This window comes from Nematolebias whitei, chromosome 20, assembly GCF_014905685.2.
Source record: "Nematolebias whitei isolate Nwh7 chromosome 20, NemWhi1, whole genome shotgun sequence".
NCBI classification, from domain to species: Eukaryota; Metazoa; Chordata; class Actinopteri; order Cyprinodontiformes; family Rivulidae; genus Nematolebias; species Nematolebias whitei.
This window is the reverse complement of record NC_056517.1, coordinates 29,152,871-29,174,490: the sequence shown is the minus strand read 5'-3', so window position 1 is coordinate 29,174,490 and position 21,620 is coordinate 29,152,871. Positions and strand designations below refer to the sequence as shown.

The window sequence follows — 21,620 nt, the reverse complement described above, 5'->3', positions numbered from 1 at the left end:
GTGTGTGTGTGTGTGTGTGTGTGTGTGTGTGTGTGTGTGTGTGTGTGTGTGTGAAAGCGCTATATTTGCTGTTCTGTCCTCACTCACATCCCGTCTGGATCGAAACCCTGCCCTTCCTGTGCTAAAATAAGCCCACCTTGGGACGTCGAGGACCTTGCACAGAGTGCTGATTGTTACAGCTTTTGATTTTTCACCCTCTAAAAGCAGACCAACAAACCAACGAACTGGTTGGAAAGTGTAACTTTTTGATTGTTTGTTTGATTTTTTTTGCCTTTTGATTTCATTCATTTCTGCAGATTTGTGCAAATTCATCCACCTTAATAATAATAATTAAAAAAAAAACGCCCAAAGAACTAATTATAATAATAAAATATGACAAAAAGACTCAAAGACATAACTATAACTCTTATTCTGCTATGAAAACTGTCTTAAATTTAAACAACCATATGACTGGCAGTGAGTTCAGAGTTGCACATCCTCTGAGCGAAGAAAGTGTTTTTGTGAAATAGAAATCAACATTGAGGCTCTTTGAGTTATTAAGATCCAACAGAAATTTGTTAAAAATTTCAGCAACCTGATTATTTTTAATAAGCAATATTTTGTTCACTTATTTTTTTTAGCTACTATTCAGCTGTTTTTGGCAGACTTCTGCTTTTTTCAGCAAATTTCTACTTTTTGGTGCTAATTTCATCTTCTTTCAGTCTTAGTGGGCACTATTGTCCTCTCTCTACTTCTTTTGGGTCATTGAAGCTTCTTTCTACTATTTTTTATCTACTATTCAGCTGTTTATTCAAAAAGCTGCTTTTGTCAGATTATTTCCACTTCTGCTTCTTTCAGCCTAATTAGGCAAACTTGTGAGCTCTCCACTTCCTTCTGCTAATATATTCTTATTTTAGGTTAGCTAATATTCTGGTGTTTCTTTGCTAATTTCACATTTGTTAAGCTAATTTAGTCATTTTTGTGCTCATTGCTGCCTATTTAAACCAAATTCAGCAAATACATGTTTTTCTGATTTTTTTCTGCTAACTTAAGCTTGTTTCAGCTACCTTTCAGCATGTTTTAAGCTAATTGCAGCTGTTTTTCAGTGAGATCTTCAGCAAGAAGCATTCACACTGGATTTTTGCAGGAAATGCAATTTCTCTAGTTTGTTTTGTCGTCCTATTAACCCTCATGCTCCCCTTGGGTCAAAATGACCCTTTTGACTCAAGGGCAGCAGGAGGGTACATTGTGGTGAGATAATCAGTTTCCACTGAAATGTAAAAATTGTAAGAATAGAAGAAGAAATGGGAGAATTCATTATTGAAACACTTTATATTTTAGGGTACAGGGATTTAATTCATTGATGTGGTGAAATAAGTCTTAACATTTAATCATTTCTGCTAAATGCATCAATCAAAAACATTTTGGTAAAATAGGTGTGTTTGTCGCCGTTGCCAGAGTTGATTTATAAATCTGTGAAAAGGAGGCACCACTATAATCTTTAAAAGTGGACATATAGAGCTGGATATTCAAAACGAGCATCAGTTATTTTTAAATCACTTTTCTCTGCTTCAAAGCTTTTTTTCTTAAGAGGACAATGTGTAATTCCTTGGAGCATGGCCTTTATGAGTCCTAATGTTAATATCTACTTTTCACTGCAGCGTAATGGTTGTGTTTCATATTTCTTTTTCTGTCTTTCAGCTCATAGTGGAGAAGACCACAGACTTCCCCTCTGCTGAGTTCTCTCTGGTGGAGGATGTGGCTCTGCACTTCACCTGTTTGATGGACAGGTTGAATGAGCAGCGCCTCTTCCAGCCCGACCTGTGTGACGTCGACATCGTTCTGGTGCACCATCATAGCACCTTCCCGGCTCACAAGGGCGTGCTGGCGGCCTACAGCCCTTTCTTCCACTCTCTCTTTGTCCAGAGCAAGCAGCTGCGGCGTGTGGACCTGTCGCTGGACGCCCTGACCTCTCAGGGCTTACAGCAGATCCTCAACTTCATCTACACCTCTAAGCTGCTGGTTAGTGGCAGTACGGTTCGGGACGTGCTCAACGCTGCCACCCTGCTACAGATGAGTGACATCGCAGCTTCCTGCCACAATCTAATAAGCAGCCACTCCCTGCGAACCACCTGCAGAGACATGGCCAATCAGGAGGAGCCAGCTGCTTTTGCCATGACTCCCAACCAGCTGTACCAGGAGATCAAACAGGAGTCAGAGCTTGGCAGGGTGTACACTACAGAGGGCAGCAGTCCATTCTCTGTCAGGGTGGAGGAGTTGGGAAAGTTGGCCTGTCATACTAAACCGTACTACCAAAAGGAAGGGGGTTCAGTGGGCGTGGCTAACTCAGGCGTGGCTGGTTTGTGTAAAGTGGAGGCCAACGGAGAGGAGTCAAAGACGGCAGACAGTCACTCCTCCTTCAACAGAGATCAGATCATTGTTGAAGTCAACCTCAACAACCAGACTCTTAATGTCTCGAAGGGATCAGAGGGAAAATCTGCCACAGCTACAGAGTCCATGTTTGGTTGTTGCCATAACAACAAGCAAGGCTCAGAGGATGATGAGGACAATGAAGTGGAGAATAATGAAGCTGGGGAAAAGGATGCTGAAGACCTAAAGAGGGGTGACATGCTGGGGCAAAGCAGTGAGGAGGAGGAGGATGAAGAAGAAGAAGAGGAGAACACCCTTAACATTCCAGGATTAGAGCAACCCATCCTTCTGGATCGTCTTCGCCGAGGCACCAGAGCCTTGACCATGGCAGCCACTATGCGACAGACATTGGCAGAGGCCCCGCTGACCAACCGAAGGCAGAGCGGTAGAGGGACACAGGACGTAGAGGGCCCAGGCCAAAAGGTGAGGCTGGAGGAGAAGCAGCACTTCGCATGCAAGAAGTGCCCCCGCATCTTTAACAACCGCTGGTACCTGGAAAAACACATGAACGTCACTCATAACCGCATGCAGATCTGCAACAACTGTGGGAAAAAGTTCCTGCTGGAGAGCGAGCTGCAGCTGCACCAGCAGACGGACTGTGAGAGGAGCATCCAGGTAGGTCTGTCTAAATCAAACCTTTGCAGAGCAGAGATTCTTGCTATTTGCAACAATAAAACCTGTTAAATTCAGTTCCTCAGTCACTGGCAGCTAGTAATTATTAATTGTGTCTGATACATCCCTCTGCACTGAGCTGCAGGACTCCTGCTGTGGGTTTGAAGATTATTTTGCTACTTTAATCTACTCACCCTAATTGCCTTTCCTCCACAGCACTTGTTCAAGTGTCTGCAGAAACACACATACCTTGAACGTTTTTGAAAAGTCTGTTCCGGTTTCTGATCTTTCTTGAAAGTTAACTCCTCATTTCTCACCCTTTTAAAGTGTGTGACGTGCGGCAAGGCCTTCAAGAAGCTGTGGTCGTTACACGAGCACAACAAGATCATCCACGGCTATGCAGAGAAGAAGTTCTCATGTGAGATTTGCGAGAAGAAGTTTTACACCATGGCTCATGTCAGGAAGCACATGGTTGGTGAGTGGCAGTCCTGTTGACCTTGGTCTCATGTAGGCATCATTTCAAGAACTCATCTTCTCCTGTATGTCTGTGTGTGTGTTTGTGTGTAGCTCATACAAAGGATATGCCGTTCACCTGTGAGACGTGTGGCAAGTCGTTCAAGCGCAGCATGTCCCTGAAGGTTCACTCTCTGCAGCACTCGGGGGAGAAACCCTTCAAGTGTGAGGTTCGAGCTCCGTCTAAACGCTGCAGATGCCATTGTCACTTTCCTGCTCAGATTCAAAAACAACAAAATGCTCCACTCAAGGTGTTGAAATGCAGATGAAGCAGGCGTCCATATGAACCGTATTTTCCACCATACCCATTGCACCGTCCTATAAGTCACATCAGTCCAAATATGTCTAATAAAGTGGAAAAATCCATAAATATGTTGCTTTGCTGTATAAGTCGCATTTGTTACATGTCACCGCTGACAACCTGGAAACGTGGGCCGGTGTTGTGCCAAAAATCGATTGGCTGCCAAACGGCGTCCGCGGTAGCATGCACGGGACGATTTTAACAAGAATTTATAAAGACTAACACCTAAAAACAATTATTTGTTTGCTTGAAATTATAGTAAAGGTGTGTCTCAGTCTAACTTTTGCTTAATAAATGCACTTTGATGGTCAAATCATCTGTATTTCAAAACTCGATTCACAGAAGGGGTGGGCATGCGCAGAGGGACGAGCCCCGCATTTCTTCAAAATTTAACAAAATTAACACCTAAAAACAATTATTCGTTTGCTCGAAATTATAGGAAAGGTGTGTCTCAGTCTAACGTTTGCTTAATAAAAGGACTTTAATGGTCAAATCAGCTGCATTTGCTGCCTCGGTGCTCCGGGAGCGTGCAGAGGGAGGAAAATAACAAGGAGGAACGTGGTTCGTTTATTCAAAATTTAACAAAAAAAGCACCTAAAGCAATTATTTGTTTGCTCGAAATTATAGCAAAGATGTGTTTCAGTTGAACTTTTACTTAATAAATGCACTTTAATGGTCAAAATTAGCTGCATTTCACCGGGGCAGTGCAGCTGGCTGGATGGTTGCTCCAAGCCGCGAACAGAACATAGGTGGGGAGACTATGGCAAGCTGATTGTGTCATTAATAGCTGGTGAAGATTCTCAGTCATCCAGGACATGGTAAATTAAAAAAAGTTCAAGACAAAAACAAAGTATAAATTAAAGTATAATAAATAAAGTCCATTTGTTTTTGTCTTGAACTTTTTTGAATTTGTCATTATAGCCACGTTTAGCTATTACATGATACAACGGCATGCCTTACTGCTACTACTATACTCTACTGCCATGTCGTTGCTGAAAATGGTACTATTTAAATTTTTATTTTATTTTTTCCAGTCAGAATGGATGAAAACATCATATTTCAGTCAAAAATTGGTTTATAAATATGGAAAAAAATCCATAAATACCTCGCTTTGGCCTATATAAGTCGCAGGGCGTGTAAATTATGGAAAAAACCTTGACTTATACGAAAAATACGGTAGCTTAGCATAAAAGGTGCTAACTTGTCTTCTTCATACATATTCATCTTATCAGTTATTTATAGCAAATACTGTAAGTTTTGCAATGGGTTTAAACATTTTAGCTGACGGCTAATTTTCAGTTCTTCACTTCTGTTTCAAAGCAAGCTGTTCTATTTTAAAATTCATCGGACATGTCTTTTCCAAAGGTTGACATTTATGAAAATTAATAACTTTCATATATTTGTAAAATAAACCATATGTGACACAGCTGGACCAAGAATAATCATTCTTGACCTTGTGAAACAAATTGCTTTGTTACTGAACTCTGTCATAGTGTTTTGCAGATAAAACGTGTCTAAAATCTGAATCAAGTGCATCCCGGGTCTATTTAAGTTTAAGCTTCTTTCTCAAAATGATTTGAAAATGGCTCTTCAAGTGCGTTTTTTACCAGCTCTGGAAATCTTTTGTTCTGTTGCAGAACTGCAGCGAGCGCTTCCAGTACAAATACCAGCTGCGTTCCCACATGAGCATCCACATCGGACATAAGCAGTTCATGTGCCAGTGGTGCGGAAAAGACTTCAACATGAAGCAATACTTTGATGAACACATGAAGACACATACTGGTGAGTCAAAGCTGGGGCCAGTTTAATGATTTTGACCTTTAAATGACCACTTTTGATTTTCCTATTGCTAAAAGTTGAGTGGAATTAGTGGCAGAGCTCTGTTTCACATGAAGTAACTCACATGCTCAAAGTCTCTGAGAAGCAAATGAATTAGGAAACAAGACCAGTGAGCTGGGAGAAGTGTCTTGGCTCCTGAGCCACAAAGACCAGTTTGATCTGACTGGTCTGATCAGGACCCTCCCTACTCTTCAGGGTCTGTTCTATAGGTATCTGAATTTTGGAAAAAGCATTAAATTTCAAATGAAAAGCTCAAAAATACCATTAAACAAATCTACCTTTCTGTCACTGTTTGGTTTGTACAAGTATTCAAGTGCAGCTGAAGAAATTTCTATGTACAGTAAACCGTTAAAAGAAAATCTAGTAACCTTGCATCTAAGAAACAGGAAGTTTACTTTAAATGTAATGTTATTATAATAGTTGTAAGTTTCAAGTGTTTTTAAATGTATTGAGTGTCTTCTGTTCTGCAGGAGAGAAACCGTACATTTGTGAGATCTGCGGGAAGAGCTTCACCAGTCGGCCCAACATGAAGCGCCACCGCCGCACCCACACGGGAGAAAAGCCGTACCCCTGCGAGGTGTGTGGCCAGCGCTTCCGCTTCTCCAACATGCTCAAGGCCCACAGGGAGAAGTGTTTCCACATCACCAACCCCCCGGTTCCCACCTGCAGCGTGCCACTCGGCCTCGACCGGCCCCTTGTCTCCAGGGCCGTGGACCCCTCTGCTCAGGTCCAGCTGGTCAAGCCGACCTCTGCCTCCAGCCCCCAGCTCCTCCACACCAACCAACTGTCTCTCCCCCTACTGCACTCCATGGGGGGGCTGCCTCCTGCCTCACATTTACCCCCACCTCCTCCCTTGTTCTCTGCTGGTAGGATGAACTCTAATAACTAACAAATCTCTGTAGCATTTGAAGCACTTTGTTACTTTTCATTTAGTTTGTTTGAAACAGGACTCAGTGGGAGATGCACCTCAGTGACACAAACACAGAGGGAAGAACTAAAAAACACAGAGACATGTACACATTTAGTTCTTTTACTCATATGAATACAATAGAGAACCTTCAAGCCCAGTAGAACCAGTTCTGTCCTGGGTTTGGGTGAGGTTTCCCAAAAATTCAAACATCGACTTGGACTTTTGCACAAAGAAAAGATTGTAGCGTCCTCTTCAAAATAGGAGCAAGAATTTTCTGAGTTGTACAGAAATAAGGATGTGAATAAATTTTATTTGTACGTTTTCTGCCAAAATGTAGCGAGCAGTTACGGTTTGTCGCAGCAATAACCAAACGCTGGTTTGATTTCAAACACCTACATGTTTGTGGCCTATAACTAAACCTGTCCAAGTTAAATGATGTAAAACAGCATTTATATTCAACCCTGCACCTTATATTTAACCCCACTGATATTTAAAATGTACTCTTAAACTGTTTTGTTTTAATATAATTGTAATTGTGCGTCATTTGTAGCACGTGGCGTCAGTTTTTAGGAGAAGTTGTGACGTGTGGATGAAAAACGCAGTTTGTGTTGCTAGTTCTGAGTGAGTTACGGAGCAGAAACTGAAACTAGTTATCATCAGATCAGCAAACTCTCACTTGATCTTCCATAGGTCAAGAAAATGTAACTATTTTGTAATTCAACTTTTGTTTATACAGGTTAGTCTCATTGAGTCGCGAGGACTCATTTACAAGAGAGACCTGTTTTAAAGAAAGAACACAGATGAGGTACAGACAACGCAAATGAAAAAAAGATTTTGGAACTGTTTTAGCTCGACAATAAACAACTGTGTCGTCAGCATAGAAATGTAAGGATACATCTGACCTACATTACTTATGTAGACTGTAAAGAGGGTGGGTCCTAAGACTGAGCCTTGTGGTACACCATTGTTGACAGATAGCTGGAAGAAGTACCGTTATGTTGAACACCTTGCCTCCAATCTGAGAGATAATTAGAGAACCAACCAATGATGTGATCTGAGAAACCAATTTCTGAGACCTTATGACATAAGATGACATGGTTTTCTTTATATATTGATTGATTCTGGCTAATAATAGACTTTTAGTAATGTCATCTACTCAAATCTACAGTATAGTTGCACTAAATACTGAATCTTAATGTTATTCTTTTTGTTACAAACAGCTTATTTTTTAACTGAACATTATCTGTTTTAAAGACCAAACCTCCTGCACCACTCCCTATCTTCATAAATACTTTATAAATGATTCATTACATCTGAATGAAACTTTCATTACATTAGGCTCAATTTTTGGCTAGATGCATTTATAAATACTAATGTTTTCTTTTTTCATTTATTTCTTAATGTTACATGACATGTTATATTCAGCTAATAGGGCATTTCTGACAAATACCCAGTGTTTAAACTTAAAAATAAGTTAAAAAAAAAGCCTGAACAGCAAAGACAAACAAGAAAGCAGTCACCATTGCTCTTTTTATCTAAAGTACAGTAACCGCTTATTGATGATTTAAGTGTGTGTGTGTGTGTGTGTGTGTGTGTGTGTGTGCGTGCGTGCGTGTGCAGCATAAATGCAAATAAGAGTTCCAAATGTATTTCGTTCCTCTGCACTATTAATGCGCTCCCCTTCACTTTATCTTTATAAACTGCAGTCCACTGTTACATAATCTGTATAAGCTGTTCAGATGTCTTAATGTATTTCTTGTTTGTTTGTTTGTTTGTTTGTTTGTTTGTTTGTTTGTTTGTTTGTTTGTTTTTTTTAACACAAGAAGTTCCCACATGCTTCCCAGATGGTACTATGGAAATTTGAAATTCCTGAAGGCTTTTGTAAATGTAACAAGTGTTATGTAGTTTTTATTTCAGAGGTTATTTGAGCACCTTTAATGCAGACCAATATCTGACCCCAGATCTGTGTATTTTAAACACTATGTGTAAACTGTAAGGGCCTTATCAAACACTATTTAATAACAGGATAATGGTACGTACATTAGTTTTTTTTTTTTTTTATAATCTTTAAAGTCATGTGTAAAACACATTTTATTGTATTTTAGTTTTGATTTGCAGCGTTTGTGCACAGCCCTGTCTGAGACTGGCTTTCAAATTAAATTATGTAGTTGTTGAATTATATTCCGAGTGTGACTCAATCTGGTTTAGCATCAGTGAACAGTGAGCTCCAGTGTCCTGATGCATGCTGAATAATCCAGATAAATCTAGAAAGGTTGAGTCAGCTCCTCTGGACGGCTCGACCCATCCAGAGGACCTGACTCAACCTTAAGTGAGCATTGATTTAAAGGGAGTTAAACATTTATCAAAGCTATATTTATTTGTAGAAATAATTTCCCACATTCTGAAAATCAAAGGAAACTTGGTACCACTTTACAATAAGGCTCCCCATATAGATAACTAATAAATAGTTTATAAATATGTTATTAATTCCTCTATAAGAACTTTTTAAATCATTAATAACTGCTTATTATGCATTAATTAAGGGTGACAGAGAGACAAATCTGTGAGCCAAATGTGTTCACCTGTATATTTCATCTAGAGTTAGTTCTTATATTAAACATTTCAGACTAAGTTTCTACCTTGTAAGCACAATAAGCATTTGTAAACCTATTTTTTTAGCATATAATATTGCACAAGTATTTACAACTAATATATGCTAAAAAAAAAATAGGTTTACAAATTCTTATTGTGCTTACAAGGTAGTAACTTAGTCTGAAATGTTCACTATAACAACTCTAGATTAAATGTATAAGTGAACAGATTTGGCAAGAAACGGGTCAGTTTTGTCTCTCCGTCACCCTTAATTAATGCATAATAAGCAGTTATTAATGATTTATAAAGTGTTTATAGAGGAACTAATAGTGTATCTACTATTTATTAACCATCTATAAGGGGAGCCTTATTGTAAAGTGGTGCCAGAAACTCAAATAAGAGTTGAAATTAGATTGCGCCTAAAGTAAAATGTGCGAAAGAGAACAAAACTAAAGGATTATATACTCTTTAAAAAAAAAGTTGCATTTCCTAAAATGTTATTGCCATTTTGTGGCATTTGACTGTTAAGAAGTGAAAAGAAAGAGAACTGTGCTTCAAACAAAACATTACAATTCATTAATTGGCTCAAACTGTTACTGTAAAATAACATTTTACCTTAAAAGTTTTACCTTCTTTATTACGCAGCACTGTTCTAAGACATTACTGTGGTTTGTGTATTTGCCTTACAAGCGCAGGGTTCGTGAGACTTTGTTGCATGGATAGTGATAGCAGCTGATTGTAAAGGGAGAAATCATGGTGAGCACTACTGATTTATGCACATTGAATTTTATTTTATCACACTCAGCCAATCACAGGCACACGTATGGTGATAATAAATAAGGACTAGTGGGAAATTGTCCTTTTCAAGTTTTATTGAAAAAATGGAGCCTGTTTAGGTTGTGCAGCTGACAGGAATAAACTGGCACCGATGAGCAACACTTGATGCTGGTTTAGTTGTTGGGTGTCGGAGCAGATCCTGGATCAGATCCTGGACGTTGTTTCGCGTTTTGAGGCCTCTTGCACAGTTAGAACTGCTTCATTTTGTCCCACACTCAATATGTGACGTTAGTTTTTACAATGTTACTTGCCACTTTGTATGATGGGAGTTTAATTCCATTAAAAGAGCACTTTAATTTCCAAATAGGGTTTGAAAAAGTGACGTTTTTCCAAAAAATAAAACAAAAAAAAAACCCAGCGTGTTTGAGTGTATGTCAGATCTGAATACACTTTCTAACAAAAATGTTTTCCGTCAAACATAAAAAGCTTTTTTAGCAAATCCACTTGGAATATATATATATAAATACAAAGTTAGAAGATTGCTGGACACTTGCTGTAGAAAACAGAATTTGTTCTTAAGCTCAAAAACAAAACTTTTTAAGCATCGTCAAATTAATTCTGGTTCGTGCTAAGAATAAATAAAACATGTTCAGATCTTTATGATCCGCCAAATCCTAAGAAGAAATCAATTTGTTTTTATCTTCTTCAATTCAGCTTTAACGTTGAAAGACGGTAATGTTGAATTTCTACAGTGAGACGAGAAATCTTGTAGAAAGAGTCTTGTAATGTTTTTGTTTTATAATTAATAGCCAAATTATTCCTTATGGAAGCTAACAGCCAAAGGCTTTTAGTAGGTGGTCATATCTTTCCTTGAATGCTTTTTTTTTTTTTTTGGTAGTTTGGTGGGCACCAAGACACCCACAGACTGTACTCACTGTTTAAATATATGTGACTTTGTTTTGTTATAATTTACTGTCATGTTTTATTTCTGTGTCATGAGGATTAAATGTACAGTTACTTAAATGTTGTGTACATTGCGCGAGTCGTGTTTCCCTTCCTGTTTAGACCTCGGGGATGCCAAAAAAAGTTGCTGCAAAAGGTCCATTTTTGTTCCAAGTGCATCCTTTAATCCTAAAAGTCAGTCTCAAAAATTAGCTGAGACTGACATTTAGAGTTAAAGGCAGGAGAGAGGATGTGAGGTTTTTGAGAATGGCATTTTCAGAAGTGAGGGTTTGTAGGATCAAGTATTTTATTGTGTTGTTTGGGGTTTAGCTGCTAAAACATAAATGTGTGTCCAAAATATGTCATCTTGTGGCCTTCACTCTTAATTATTGGAAATGTGCCATCACAAAACAAACAGCTCCATTGTTTTGTATGCATATTTTTGTTTTTGGCTGGTTTGATTAAAGTTATGGAGTGCCAAAACTGACAAACATTACTAAATTAATCAAAATGCAGAAATTAGCATGTTTTTTTAATAATAATTTTTAAAAAAGAAATTCCAACCTCAGATATTGAATAAATAAATAAATTGTATTTTATCCATCCATCCATCCATTTTCTTTACCCGCTTATTCCATTTTGGGTCACGGGGGTCGCTGGTGCCCATGTCCAGCAATCACTGTGCGAGGGGCGGGGTACACCCTGGACGGGTCGCAAGTCCATCACAGGGCCACATAGAGACAAACGAGACAAACAAACATTCCCTCTCTCACTCACACCTAGGGACAATTTAGAGTTACCAATCAGCCTAACATGCATGTTTTTGGACTGTGGGAGGAAACCAGAGTACCCGGAGAAAACCCACGCATGCACGGAGAGAACATGCAAACTCCACCCAGAAAGGCCCCTGGACCGGGGTTTGAACCAGGGACCTGCTCGCTGAGAGGCAGCAGCTCTACCAGTTGCGCCACCGTGCTGCAAATTGTATTTTAATCATTTGATAATTATAAATTAACTGAATTATCATAGTTGATCTTCTGTATATAATTTTATATTTTGAGAAGTACTGAACGTACATTACGTCCATGCAAACAAGATTTCAGAAAATAACTTGGAATGATGTTCATTCTCACATCAGCTTAAAAGAACAAAGTATAAAACTGAACTTTTCCATCTTAGGAATTTAACCAATCAAAAGAGACATGTAAAACTTTATGAATGAAATTCATAAAGGTCTGCTTCACGCTATCTCAAATATGATCTAAACTGACATTTCTTGCTGTTTGCGCCCCCTATCTTTGCACAAACAATGCTTTTAGTGAGACAGCTGAGATTTTCTTTGAACATTTTGCAAAGTAGCGATTTTTAAATCCAAAAACTGAAAGAAAAAAAAATTAGCAGACTTTTCTGCATCCTCTGCGCTAAAACCCACAACAACAATGGAGCCGTTTTTCCTCATCTTTCTCCATCTGTTTCACTCCGTTAACAGCCATTAAACTTTAATCAAGTGTTGATAATGTTGACGCTTGAGAGGAAGATGAAAATATATTCTTAAGTTAGAACAAGCTAAACATGTTTCAAAGAATAAAAAAATTGTTTAAAACCAATAAAGTCCCGTATTTTCCCCCGTACACGTAGCACCGCCATATAAGTCACATCAGTCCAAATATGTCTAATGAAGTGGGGAAAAAACATAAATAAGTCGCATCTATTATGCGTCACCGCTGACGTGTCGCATTTACATCCGCTGACAACCCAGAAACGTGGGCCGGTGTTGTGCCAAAAATCGACTGGCTGCCAAATGGCGGCCGCGGGAGCGTGCATAGGAGGACTTTAACAAGAATTTAACAAGATTAACACTTAATAACAATTATTTGTTTGCTCGACATTATAGCTGTGTCTCAGTTGAACTTCTCCTTAATAAATGCACTATACTGGTCAAATCAGCTGCATTTTAAAAATCTATTTGCAGAAGCGGGAGTGCGGAGAGGGAGGACTCTGCATTCCGTTGAAACTTAACAAGATAACCACCTAAAAACAATTATTTGTTTGCTCAACATTATAGTAAAGGTGTGTCTCATTTTAACTTTTCTTACTAAATGCACTTTAATGGTCGAAACAGCTGCATTTTGCCTCGATTTGACGTTGGCTTCAGGAGTTCTGGAGCGAGACAATGGTGGCTTAGTATGGCAAGCCAAGTGTCTCATTAATAGCCACTTTTACTTATTAATGAGACACTTGGCTTGCCATATTGGTCAAGGGCCCTCTAGTGGCTGAAAATGGTAGTGTTCAATATTTTCCATGTCAGAATGAAAGAAATCGTCAGATCTCAGCCAAAAATGTATTTATAAATATGGGGGGGGGTATATTAGTCGCTTCAGTGTATAAGTCGTAGGAATTGCAAGTTTGGAAAAAGGTGTGACTTATACTGCAAAAAATACAGTAGTCAGGGGTTCAGTTTACTCTTTTGTTTTATGCTTAAATCAAACTTCCTACTCTTGCAAAAAAAATAAATAAATGATTACACTTTTTACCTTAGAAAATGAAATTAATACACATTTGATTTTTTTTTCCTGAATAAATTATAGTTTGTTATATTGGAGCTCCATACATTTATTCAAACCAGATACATAAATATTGTTAATTTATCATGTGAAACCTTAAAATGCTTCTTACTACTAAAAATATGATTTTTTTAAATCTTATCTCCTTTTTGACAAACACAGCTGATAATAATAACTGTCATGGTGCCATTGTCAATTCCACAAATGCCCTTCATTACGTTTCGCACACTGTCAAAAATCCTGATGTAAATTGTTCTTTGCTGATTCTCTTGTCTATAATCTAAACACCACAGTATGTAGTGGTTATTTCTGCTATACAAAGCCCAACTATAGTCTTACATTCAGCTGTAATAAATGACTAAAACAAGGACAGTAGTGTCTAGAGGTGCTAATAACATTAGGTTGTATTTTTGTCTTTTATTGTATTATTGATCAGTGGTAACAGTCTGTAACACACTAGGACATAAAGAGATCATTTCAATATTAAACATTATACATATATTGAAAATGTGCATGTGTTTTTTATTTATAAATGCTCTTTTTTTTTTAAACTTGTTCCATCCTGTTATGACTTTGACATCGCTGCCATCTATTGGGAAATGCACTCTTATCCAAGCGAGGTCAAGGCATTCTTTTAAATTAAAGCTTTTATTTAGTTCAGTGCAAAAATGTTGACGTCTCTTTTGTTTTACTGTCCCGGTTTATTAATTGCATAAACACATTCATATAAAAAGTGATAACAGACAATAAAATGTCCTTAGTATAAAGTTGCAATGCTTATGTTAAAATACAAAGCAGAGGATTTAAACATTTGGAAAATGATCTGGTCGAGCACATAGAGCGGTGCTGTGCCACCAGTAATCCAAATCCCAGTGGACAAACGGGGATAGGAGGCAGCTTCACATCTTAGTGAGGTGCAGGGTGTTCAGTCGGACCCCCAAAACCGTGGCTCCAGATGCATACTGGATCTCTCTGAGGACCCCTTTCCACTTCTTCTCCGTCTCGATGTACCTGAAGAGGTTCAATTATATTTTTAATTGACTTTTCAGCCTTTGTTAAATTTTTAATTCGCTTTTTGACTGAAATCAATGAAAACCTGATCGACAAAGACAGGAATTTTGGTTTTCGTCTTTGCTTTCTTTGCAGGAAAATCTGTTAATTCTCTCAATAATCCTGCCTGTTGTTGTAAAGTACCTCCAAATGTCGTTCATCTCCTTGGGAAGGCTCTCGTCGCTGTCCTCCAAAGGCATCATGGCGAATCCTCCCACAGCGTAGAGGGAACCAGCCAAAGCTACAAGATTCAGAGAGCTGCGCTCCTGAGGAAACGGCTCAAAGTCTGACCATCTGCATGAAAACATAGTTTAGCTTCATATACTACTTTGGTTTTCCTGTTTTAGTTAGTTAAGCAGCTGATTTATCGCCACTGCTGAGCTTTAAAGTAAAACCAAGCAGCAACAAGTTCTGTTTCTGTCAAAAAGTAAGTTGACTTCACTTTAAGAGAACAGAAAACGGTGAATATGTCTACAATGAGGTCCCACTGTGACTGGACCATCACAGAAGGAAAGTGCAATGGGAATAAAACATGGAATGAGTAAATTCATCAGTCAGGTGAGCTCACTTGTTTGTTGCAATGTTGTACACCTCCACAGAGTCTGTCAGGCCGTCGTCCGTCACTCCTGCTGCAACATAGATTTTGTCATCAAGAACGGTGGCTCCAAACAGGGAGCGTGCAGTCTTCATGGGAGCCAGCTCCTTCCATTCAAACCTCTTAGCATCGTAAGCACACATCTTCTTCAGACAGCTCCTTTTAAAGAACCACACGACAGAAACGTTCAGTTTTCCTAAATCTTTAATCTCACATCATGTACTTTTTGAACAATATGTTTCTAGATTGAACTAAAAAAAAAAAAAAACGTGAATTTGCACATTCTTCACGAACAGATCCTAAAGTTTGAGGCGTTTACTCACTTGCTGTCTCCCTTCCCGCCAATCACATACACCACGTCATTGTGTGAAACTGTTGCATGCCCATAGACTGCGTAAGGTACTGACTCAGACTCCCCCCACTTAAAGGATCTGTGAACAATAAACCACAAGAACAAATCAATTTGAAATCCATCGTGAGAAATTAAATTCATTTTCTAAATTCTGTTTCCTAAATCTTTTTTTTATTTTTCACACTCCGAACTCACTGTCTGTCGTAGATCAAAACCGAATCCAGTGTTCGCTCCTGATCCTTCATCTCCTTCCCTCCCAGCACAAAGATGGAGTTCTCAGCTTCGGCCAGTCCAAACAGGTACCGGGGAGACGGGAGCGGAGGCATCCCGAGCCAGTCAGCACTAACTGGGTCATACTGAGGTCACGAGATGAAAAGGCAACATGTTGGATATGATCTGCTACAGTATAATGTTCTTTAAGCTACCGTAATTTCCGGTCTATAAACCGCTACTTTTTTCATAGTTTATTCAATGCTGCAGCTAATTTATGGATTATTTTTTTTTGACTGGGTAACAAGCTTCCTGCCACCAAAAACATTTATCTTCATCACACCTGGATGCTCACATAGCTGCCCAATACACGCCTCTTTTGGGGGGTGGGTCCTTGTGACTCAGTGAGACTATCTGTATAAATAAAGGTAAAAAAAAAAAAAAAACTGACCATTGAAATTACCAAACAGGTCACAGTTGAATCAATGAAACGGGAAGGGGAGGAGAGAATGGGGAGAAAAATCCTCCCTCCCCATGAGGGTAGATTCCTCTGCATACTCGGAGCATGTGAGTCTCACATGCTCACAGAGCAACTTTTGCTTCGCAGAGCAGGAGAACAGCTTGTGCAGGATGAAGATCAATTGTAGGCTACTGTTTTTTTTTTTTTACCAGCCATATTACCGGCACTGTTCAGAAAAAAAAACATTGACTGTATGTATTTGTCAGTGGTGTAATCTATTATGCGATACGTGGGTATACCCTCTAGCTTGGAAATTTCAGTATAACCACTTAAAAGTGCCCAATGTCACGAGTATCACTGTCAACACATTTGGAATATTTTATAGACACAGTGAGTTGGTTCAACATGGTTTTTTTTGTATAATTAATACTTCTGTACTTAATACTTGAACATGTTTTGCTTTGATACGTTTTTTTTTTATTCTTTAACATGTTTTTAATACAAAGCCAACTTGTACAAAGTTTGCTGTACATTTACTCAAATAAAAGCATTAGAGAAATTTTGAAATGTTCAATATGTTTCAAAATTAAAATAATTTAACGATTACGTCGTACTACCGGTGTGCTTTGGTTTCTAAGCACAGTACACTCACTACGAAAATGTAGAATACACCACTGGTATTTGTGTGTTACCGGTACGCATTGTATCATTCTATTGTGGTTGCCTGACGGTCACATTGCCACGCTAAGAAAAAAAATTATAAGGCATAGAATTACGAGAATAAAGTCGTACGAGTCTTTTTTTTTTTTTTTTTTTACAGCTGTCTTTTTTTTTCTACAAGTCGGATCCACAACATGACCTGTCAATCAATCCAGTAGGCGTGTCAGCAAAATGATCAATCCGAAGCTAAATGCTCCTTACCTTCAGAGAGCTGGAGCGTACCACCTTACTGTAAGCAGGTTCAAATCCTGATATAGATAATAATCTGATGTTGATGTGCTAACAGATTACAAAGTTTCGCTCACCGAGCGTCGTTTTCAAATGGAAGCAAAATATTTTCAGGTGCACTTTATAGTCCGGAAATTACGGTAATTTTAAAAACACTGACCTGACCTTAAGGTCTTATATTTGTCACCGTCTCCTCTTTGTGAAGCTCTTTTCTTACCTGCAGGAAGTAGGAGCACAGTGGATTCTCCTTGTTCTCTTCATCAACAAATAATCCTCCCACCACAAAGATCTGGTTCTCCCTAGTCACCAGGCTGGAGTGGTTCTTGGGGACCTGTGTGGAGAGTGTTGCCACAAAGCAGTCGTTCCCCGATGGGTCGTAGGCCACAGCGCCTGCATCGTTCACCATCAGCATCAAGTTCCTGACAAACATCCCAAATCGCAGGTTGTCATTGAGAATAGCCGGTAAAAGACCCTCCTCCTCCTCCTCGTTGTCTCCATCTTTGTCTGCTCCACTGGTCTCCTTCTTGTCTTTTTCTTTTTTAATCTCTGGCATTTTGCCAGCACGAGCATCCCTAACCAGCTGGAGTTTCTCCTGCAGCTCTGGACTGGACGAGATCAGTTTGTGTTTCTCCACGTTCTCTTTCAGATAATCGTCAGTGACGAGAAGCAAACGAACACAGTCAAGCAAGTCTGGGAGCTCTTTCAATCTGTTCTCAGTGTCCCGGGTCACCCAGTTCATCAAGGCCTCAAATACGGCCTCCTCTGACTCCACGTTCAGTTTGTCGTTTGTTAAAATGGCTGCCAACTCACTGGGGTGCAGCTGGAGGAAGTCCTCGTCTCTGGAGATCAGCTGGAAGCGCTCGCAGGCGTAGTTTCGGGCGGAGACGGCCAACCTGGGACAGTCCAGCATCAAGCCGAGCCTGAAGACGGCCAGACAGTTGCTTAGGCTCAGGCGTTTTTGCAGAAAAGACACACAAACTGTGAAAATGGAAGGAATCTGGAACATGTTAGCAACAGCAAAGATGTCCTGGACGTTCTGCTCTGTCACATTGATGATGGAGGTGTACAGATACTTCAGGATCAGGCCCATGACGCCGGGCTCCACGTCCTCCAGCACAATTTCTCTCTTTTTGCTCTCTTCCAGGTCCGACAGAAAGATGGTGCGGAAGTACGAGCTGCAGGCACACAGCACCAGACGATGGCAGGGGAACTCCTTGTCTTTGATCTTTAACACACAGTCAACCAGCTTGTCGTTCTCCAACAAGTCGTAGAGGCCGTCCTGGAGCAGAGTCTGCTGGTACATCCTGGGCTCATCCATGGGGTTTACAGGCAGGGCCATTTTGTTTTTTTAAAAGAAGAAGTCTGACGAGTCTTCACCAGCCTGCACACCTAACAAAAGTGGGTCGTCTTTATAGCAGTTTCTAGTCTGGAAAGTGGATTTAAAAGTGCAGCGTGTGTTCGCCAGCTGAATCCAGGGACAGCCCACTTCCTCAGCTGTCCTGAACCTTCAACTGAGCTCCAACTGGAAGGTTATTTTCGGACCAGGAGCTCGTTGTAGAGCTGTGGGCTTTATTCTGGCATGCTGAAATGCAATAGGAGCATCTCTGTCCTGTTTTCCCAGTGAGCATGTCCCCACACTCCAACAGCTGACACACTGGTTCACTGGAAACATCTCCAGCATGAGTCAGAGCGAAGTCTGTTAGTCTTTGTCAGGGCCGGCCCAAGGCATAATCAAACTAAGCAACTGCTTAAGGCCCCGGGGCCACTAGGGGGCCCCCTAAGTGGAATTGAATTTATTTTTTTTTTGTAATGATTTCTATATGATTCTATTTAATATTTTAAGTTCAGCTTTTTCAAATTATTGCATACATTTACATAATTTTAAGAACAAATCATTCAACTTTACAAAAAAATTAAACCATTTTACGTGGTTTCAAGTAATTGTTCATTTACATTATTCCCTTCATATTGTATTTTATTTAATTTTGTCTGTATTTGCACAATTTAATTTATTTTTATGCATCTAAGTTATTGTATCTGTTGTTTGTTGTTGATCTTGCACTACAAATTGTTTTGAACATTAATGTTACAGTTCTTTGGAACCAAAGATAATAAACCAGATGACACTTTTGCTGTAAAATACATTGCATACTGGTGTTTTTTTTATTTTGTTACGTTTAGTACCACTGATCTATACATATAGGTTAATGTAAACAGGGCTGTCAGAGTTGCTATGAGTTAATGTTAGGTGGGTGATTGATCTGATCATCTGACTGTTGATTGCAGTAATCCACATTATTAGCAGAAATAGAGGGCCCCAAACCAAATTTCGCTTAGGGCCCCATAGATGCTTGGACCGGCCCTGGTCTTTGTCACTGACTCGTCTCAGCTTCCTGCTCAGCGCAGTCGTTTTTCTTGGTTTGTTTGGTGCTACAAATTAAAATCTACTGTAAACAATATACATGCTCCTTATTTTCTATATTTATTTTTGATTTCATTTTGGGATAACAGATTTTCTGTAAAAATTATAGATTGTTTAAAATGAGATTTAGTGGACAAATTGGGATTAATCAACATCTTACCTGTTGTAGGCAGCTTTCTGAACACTCGTAAATCTGGTCAGGATTAAACTATTTATCCATACTGAGGATGTGAGCTATCTTTAACACATTTTCGTTGTAGATAGTGCGCAACCTCATTTTGGATAAATAGTTTAATCCAGACCAGTTTTACAAGTCTGTCTACAACTGGAAAGATGTTGATCATAACCTTTTGACTTTTTTAGATTTTTATTAAATATTATTAGACCTTTATTTATATAGGGTAGTTCCCATTGAGCCTCGAAGACTCATTTACAAGAGAGACCTGTTATATAGCATACAGAGCAGATGAGGACAAGAGAACACGAGGGTGGAGGAAGCCAAAAAATAATCATGTCTCACACCATGTCCTGGCCAGGGCGCAGTGTAAAAGATGCAAAAAAAAGACCTCACAACATAAAACAGCAACATACAATGACATCACAATACATTTATGCATAGAGGTCAGCAAAGGCGGTGAGTTGTCCATAGACAGATCCAGCTGCGTGTTTCCCTTCAGAACATGAGGGTTCTCCTGGACCCTGTCGTCCGGTGGAAAAAAATTATCAATTGCAATTTTAAGTGTTTTACTTTGAGCTGGCACTTATCATAGTCACTTGTAGATGCATCTCAAAAATTTGGAATATACTGTGTGAAAAAGTTCATTATTTTGTTTTTCCGTCACTTCAGAGAGTGAAACTCGCATATTATATACCAGTAGATTCATTACACATAGAGTGAATTATTTCAAGTCTTTATTTCTTGTAATTTTGATGATTATGGCTTACAGATGATGAAAAAACTAGATTCAGTGTCTACGAAAATTAGAATATTGTGATAAAGTTCCACATTGGAAACGTATGCACACCATGCGCATTAATCATTGACATGTCACATTCCTCAAGTCAAGCCATTCCTGAACCAGAGACAATGTTGTAGATATTTTAATAGAGAGTTAATAATTTTCAGATTTTCTACTAAGTGAAATATATTTCCTCCTAGCCAGTAAGGAAACAGTCATTTACAACAAGGTTAAGTCAAAGTCATCTGGATGGATTCTTCTTGGTTGAAATGATTCATCTTTTATCCAAAAGACTTAAGACTGAGTTTGTTGCAGCGCTTCTGACTGAAGAAGTCTTTTGGATAAAAGAGGAATTTCAAGGAAGACGAATTCGTCCAGATGATCTGACTTAACCTTGTTAGATGTATCTAACTGGATTATTGAGCATGCATCAGGACAGTAATTTACAGTAATTTAATCTGAATGATAGGTGCTAAAATCAACATTTTTTACACTGATGCATCCATCTCAGTTGTTTTTTCCCCCCCACAAGAAGCTGGTCCTTGCATCCACTACTAATAACTGCTGCAATCTAAGTTTTTGAGAATTTTTGTTTAATCCAGGATTTAATCTACAGAAAAGGTGGAAAATTGAGCATAAAATGTTTGCAGCAACAGAATCACCTCTGCACATTGCTTTTAGCTGCAAAAAATCCAAGGCCTCAAAGCTGTGAAACAGCATGGCTGAAAGCTGAGGTAAAACACAATGAATGCTGATATTTCTTAAATGAACCAAAAATAAGAAACGCTTCATAGCCAACAACTTCTGATGAGACGTCTCCACAGCAAGTTGTTGAGTGTGAATCAAAGTTTATTCCTCCCTTTAAGCAAAATTGGTCTTTTTCTATCAATTAACAATTTGAACACATTTATTGCAGTGGATTAAGATCAAGTGTCAAAGAAATCACAACGGAGTTAAAATCCTTTAAGTTGGCACCAGGGCGGTAAGCAGACGTACTATATATTCAATACATGTTTAAAGGTGCAAACTATCGTTTAGGCATAAATATTGTTAATTTATTTACAATTCAAGTTCGTGAAAACGATTTTTATAAAAGCTAATTAGGCTATAACTGTTTGCCCCCACACCTTAAATTTTCTAAACCCGTTTTTAAAAAGTCCAAAAT

The 21,620-nt window shown here is 39.0% G+C and overlaps 2 protein-coding genes across 2 annotated transcripts; one reads left to right on the top strand and one right to left on the bottom strand.

The window, feature by feature from the left end:
* The first annotated feature begins 1,746 nt into the window (after positions 1-1,746).
* On the top strand, positions 1,747-6,563 carry zbtb47b (zinc finger and BTB domain containing 47b). Its single transcript, XM_037693816.1, has 5 exons — positions 1,747-3,024; positions 3,349-3,496; positions 3,589-3,704; positions 5,473-5,617; positions 6,145-6,563. Exons 1-5 carry the CDS (start codon positions 1,762-1,764, stop codon positions 6,561-6,563), a joined length of 2,091 nt encoding a protein of 696 aa, XP_037549744.1. The 5' UTR covers positions 1,747-1,761.
* Positions 6,564-14,358: 7,795 nt separating this feature from the next.
* Positions 14,359-18,552, bottom strand: klhl40b (kelch-like family member 40b). The gene is made up of 6 exons (XM_037694311.1): positions 17,292-18,552; positions 15,652-15,812; positions 15,428-15,535; positions 15,078-15,263; positions 14,654-14,803; positions 14,359-14,470 (listed from the first exon to the last, which is right to left on the bottom strand). The coding sequence occupies exons 1-6, from the start codon at positions 18,411-18,413 to the stop codon at positions 14,359-14,361; spliced, it is 1,839 nt and encodes a 612-aa protein (XP_037550239.1). The 5' UTR covers positions 18,414-18,552.
* Between the last annotated feature and the right edge of the window lie 3,068 nt (positions 18,553-21,620).

What these genes read in the sequence shown, in the direction of transcription:
- zbtb47b (XM_037693816.1), top strand. Translation starts at nt 1,762, where the DNA reads ATGGACAGGTTGAATGAGCAGCGCCTCTTCCAGCCCGACCTGTGTGAC. An exon ending in AGAAACCCTTCAAGTGTGAG is followed by an intron (nt 3,705 to 5,472) that starts GTTCGAGCTCCG and finishes GTTCTGTTGCAG; the next exon opens with AACTGCAGCGAGCGCTTCCA. An exon ending in ACACATGAAGACACATACTG is followed by an intron (nt 5,618 to 6,144) that starts GTGAGTCAAAGC and finishes TCTGTTCTGCAG; the next exon opens with GAGAGAAACCGTACATTTGT.
- klhl40b (XM_037694311.1), bottom strand. Translation starts at nt 18,413, where the DNA reads ATGGCCCTGCCTGTAAACCCCATGGATGAGCCCAGGATGTACCAGCAG. An exon ending in TGTGCTCCTACTTCCTGCAG is followed by an intron (nt 15,813 to 17,291) that starts GTAAGAAAAGAG and finishes TCGTGACCTCAG; the next exon opens with TATGACCCAGTTAGTGCTGA. An exon ending in GTTTTGATCTACGACAGACA is followed by an intron (nt 15,536 to 15,651) that starts GTGAGTTCGGAG and finishes TATTGTTCACAG; the next exon opens with ATCCTTTAAGTGGGGGGAGT.